Source organism: Tachysurus vachellii, chromosome 3, assembly GCF_030014155.1.
Source record: "Tachysurus vachellii isolate PV-2020 chromosome 3, HZAU_Pvac_v1, whole genome shotgun sequence".
NCBI lineage: Eukaryota > Metazoa > Chordata > Actinopteri > Siluriformes > Bagridae > Tachysurus > Tachysurus vachellii.
The window spans coordinates 5441804-5446194 of NC_083462.1; the positions used below are offsets into that span (position 1 = coordinate 5441804).

General features: G+C 42.9%; 1 protein-coding gene across 1 annotated transcript; it reads left to right on the plus strand.

Moving 5' to 3' along the window:
* Positions 1-638: 638 nt before the first annotated feature.
* Positions 639-3574, plus strand: txnipa (thioredoxin interacting protein a). The gene is made up of 6 exons (XM_060865497.1): positions 639-1010; positions 1332-1407; positions 1511-1658; positions 1806-2165; positions 2267-2569; positions 2678-3574. Exons 1-6 carry the CDS (start codon positions 755-757, stop codon positions 2723-2725), a joined length of 1191 nt encoding a protein of 396 aa, XP_060721480.1. The 5' UTR covers positions 639-754; the 3' UTR covers positions 2726-3574.
* The last annotated feature ends 817 nt before the right edge of the window (positions 3575-4391 follow it).

Consider the following 4391-nt stretch of genomic DNA (forward strand, 5'->3'; position numbering starts at 1 on the left):
GATGTCCATATGGGTTAAAATGGGCACAGAAGGGTACATTACATTAAAATGGGCACAGAAGGGTACATTACATTAAAATGGGTACAGAAGGGTACATTATATTAAAATGGGTACATTATGCTTTGTCTTCTGTAACATATTTAGGATTAAAAAAAAACAACACATTGCACTGGGTGCACAATATTTAATGTGGTATATTAAATGATTATTCCTCGAATGCAGACATATTCAATGTCTAAATAAACAAATCACAATTTAAAACGTTTCTCGTTCTCTTTGTTATTTATATAAATATATATATATATACACACATAAACTTTTGACTTCTGACAGGAAAGCACCCTTTGTTCAGGACATTTTTCTTTCCTCCTCCTTGTTTCTTTCCTGCAGCTGCTGTACACTCGCTCCTCTGATGAACTCCACGAGGTGTTCACGCGCCGCTGCTGAGCACTGATTGGCTGGACGCGACGCAAACAACGCGCCTCAGCCAATCGGAGAGGTGTGCACGTGCTAGCCACACGCTCAGCACTGAGCTCGTTCATGAACAAGCCGCGGAGGTAAACAAGCTGTGAGTGAATCAGTAGCTCGCGCTGGTTCGGCAGTATATAAGGCACGTGCTAGGGTGGCAGTATATAAGGCTCGACAGGCTGGAGCTTAGTAACGCTTTGAGGAACTTAGCACGCATGCTAACACGTCAGGAAACAAACATTTGGTCAGTTATTCATATCTGTACCGATTTTAGGGACCGTTAAAGATGGTAGCGATGACCAAGAGAATGAAGGTGTTCCAGGTCGTGTTTAACGATCCGACTAAAGCTTTTTACTGCAGTGGAGATAAAGTAGCCGGGAAGATTGTGGTCGAGGTGAACGACATCACACGGGTCTCGGCTATGAGAGTGCTCGGGGTCGGCTGTGCCAAAGTGGATTACTCCAAAGGGAAACACAGATGTAGGGAAGAAATAGACTATCTCAAGTATGAAGAAGTGGTTCAGCTGGACAACCATCCTGCAGGTGAGACAATAACAACATTAGCACTAGCCTGCTAAACAACAACAACAATAACTATGTAGTAGCGCTAGGATGTTAAACTGTATGCTAAAGTTCATTTCTACTCTACTAGACTGTCATGTCTGTAAACTGTCCTTTAAAAGCATCTTTCAGTTTAAATATTTGTGTAAAATATAAATAGTTTTCCAGGATGTTTCCCAGATGTTTAATAATTAGCTCATTAGCTAAGTAGAATCAGTATGATAAATGTGAGCTAATTACTTGTAAATGAAGGGTGGTGTATGGTTATTAATGAAAGTTTGTTTGTTTGTTTGTTCTTCACAGATGTTGATGGTTCGGTTATCCTCAGGCCTGGAAACAAGTACGAATACACTTTTGGCTTTGAGCTTCCACAGCAAGGGTGAGCAAGGCTGGATGTGCTTCTGATGCATGTGTGTACTCCAGGTGTTGTGGAGATGTGACACAGAATACGATGTACTGACTGACTGTTTCTTTTTCAACAGGCAGCTGGTGTCGTCATACCAGGGGAAGTTTGGTAGCGTGCACTACTATGTCAAAGCCTTGATGGAGAGAGGGTCTCAGCCTGTGCTGGAGTGCATGAAGAACTTTGAGGTGGAAGAGCCACTGGATGTGAACACTCCGGACTTGCTGGTGAGAAACGTACTTTTTTTTTTTTTTTTTTTTTTTTTTTTTTTTTTTTTTTTTTTTTAAATAGTCATTAAGTGGTGATCTGATAACAATCATACGGATTACATAGCTTTAATTGCCATGCTGACTCTCATCTGTGGATGTTTTTAGTCTCCTGCAAGCGGCATGAAGGAGAAGAAGGTCACCTGCATGTTCATCCCTGATGGCCAGGTGTGTCTGAACGCCAAGATTGACAGACGTGGCTTCTGCGAAGGTGAAGAAATCTTTATCGATGCCAAGTTTGAGAACACCTGCTCACGTATCGTGGTGCCCAAAGCTGCCATCGTGGCCAAACAGATCTACCAGGCCAATGGGAACACCAAAGTGTTCAGGCAGAAGCTTTCCTCAGTTCGTGGGAATCACATCATCTCAGGGATGTGTGATGCATGGCTTGGGAAGACCATCCGTGTGCCTAAGATCAAACCCTCCATTCTGGGTTGTGGGATCATCCGCGTAGAGTACGCCCTCATGGTAAGTGTTAGTAATTTGATGCAAGCCTACTTTGCAAATACTCTGGGAACGAGTTTCACCTGTTAGTTTACATGCTAACTGATCATTTATTACCTTTTCAGATCTACATGCACATTCCAGGCAGTGAGAAGCTGGTCCTGGAGCTGCCCCTGGTCATCGGGACAGTGCCTTACAGCGGGCTTAGCAGCCGCAGTAACAGCATGAGCAGTCAGGAGAGCACAGCCTCCACCAGCTGGGTGTCTCTGCGCATGCCGTCCTCGTGTCCACCCAGCTACTGCGACGTGACTCGTGACTGCTGCCTGGACCAGCCACTCACACCGCTTCTGGATGACTATGACGGAGGGGACAGTCCCATCTTCATGAACAGTCCACAGTTCTTCCCTCCACTCCCACCTTACTCAGAGGTGAGCCTTGTTCTGTTATCAAAAATTGCTAGTTTCATACCTGCTAGCGTTACTATTATTATTACGTTATTGTATTAAATTCTAAAAAAAAAATTAACTCTTCTACAGGTGGAGGAAGAGTACAACGCCAACTCCCGCATGCTTCCAGTCTACTGAGTGGCTTAACTTCTCCAAGCAAGCCAGCCTTCCTTCTCTCATTATTCAGGAACCGCAGACGCTTTCTCCCAAGTTAAAAAGCTGACAGGCGAGGAGTGTCCAGGGATGACTAAGGTCCCGGGGTTTCTGTGTCTGTGCTGTCACGATGCTCTAGAGTTGTTTTCTGAGCGCGTGTCGTGGTGAACTGTCAGGGATTGAACGAGCTCACTATCTTGTGCGCGTCGTTTTGCTGTTCCAAGCCTTCCATCTTTAGCTTCTTGCTGGAACCAAGGCTTAATTTGCTCCTAAACATTCCCTAAACAAAGGGCGCAAAGCAACTTTTAGCTTCCTCACCTGTTACCAATCATTCTGTAGAGATCATGTGTTGTAGCAGACTTTGTCTGAGGAACTGTTTGATTTGATACAGAACAGTGTTTAACCATAATGATGCACTTTCGTATGGATGCAGATTGCTTCCTGACTGCCTGAAGAGACTACTCATGTTACTTTAAAGCGTTAGTTATTTTGTCTTCCACTTCTACGTTGCTTCCCCGTCTGTGACGTGTTTCAGTACATCACAAATGCTGCACTGATGCACTGTGTCTGAACGTGGACTTTCCTACTTGGGTGGCCAGGTGACATCCTGACACCTAAAGTGCCAACGTCAGGGTGCTTGTGTTATTCTAGTCAGATCAGGAAATACACTGTGTTCTTGAATGTTACTGATGATATCTTTATTTTTCCAATGATGGCCTTTTATATTAAATCTGTGTAAGATTGTATGAGAATGTATTGCCTTTTTTTTGTATTATAAGTGCTTTTGTATTTGAACCCTGTGGGTTAGTTTTCAATAAAAGGCTAAAAATCGTATACTTTTTTTCCATGATTTGTTTTTACTTTTAATGCTAAAGATCAAATACAAAGTATATCCATTTTACTAGACTGATCTCACACAAACACACACAGTTTAAATGAAGACGTGGATAATTGTGCAGAAAATATCAACAAGCCAGAAAAGAAAAAAACAGTTTTGTAGGATTATATAGAAATAAAATCTCACACACACTGGACATTTTAAAGATGACAATAAGCTACACTGAAGGAGGAAACTGGAGAACCCAAAGGAAACCCCTGAAGCATATGGAGAGAACACACACACACGGTGCCAAAATCTCACTAATTCATTTAGGCTTGTTTTGTCTAAAAACAGTGCTTATGTTTGAGCTTTTACCTTTGTGTGATGCTGCATGATGCGGTTACAGGGTTATGTGTGTATTTGTGTGTGTGTGCTTGTGCCGGTGATGAGATCTAATCCTGCAGCTACTGTTCAGAACCTGTCGTGTGTGTGTATTTGTGTGGTGTGTGAATGAGTGTATGTATTTGTGTGTGCTTGTGTTTGTGTGTGTGAGAGGGTGTGTGTTTTTGTGTGTGCTTGTGTGGTGTGTGCATGTATGTGTTTGTGTGAATGTGTGTATGCGTGTGTGTGAGTGTGTGTATTTGTGTGTGCTTGTGTGGTGTGTATGCATATGTGTATTTGTATGTATTTGTGTGTTCTTGTGTGGTGTGTGTGTATGCATGTGTGTGCTTCTGTAGTGTGTGCATGTATGTGTACACGTGTGTGAGTGTGCATTTGTGTGTGCTTGTGTGGTGTGTGTGCGTGTATGCGTGTGTAGGTGAGAGACAACGT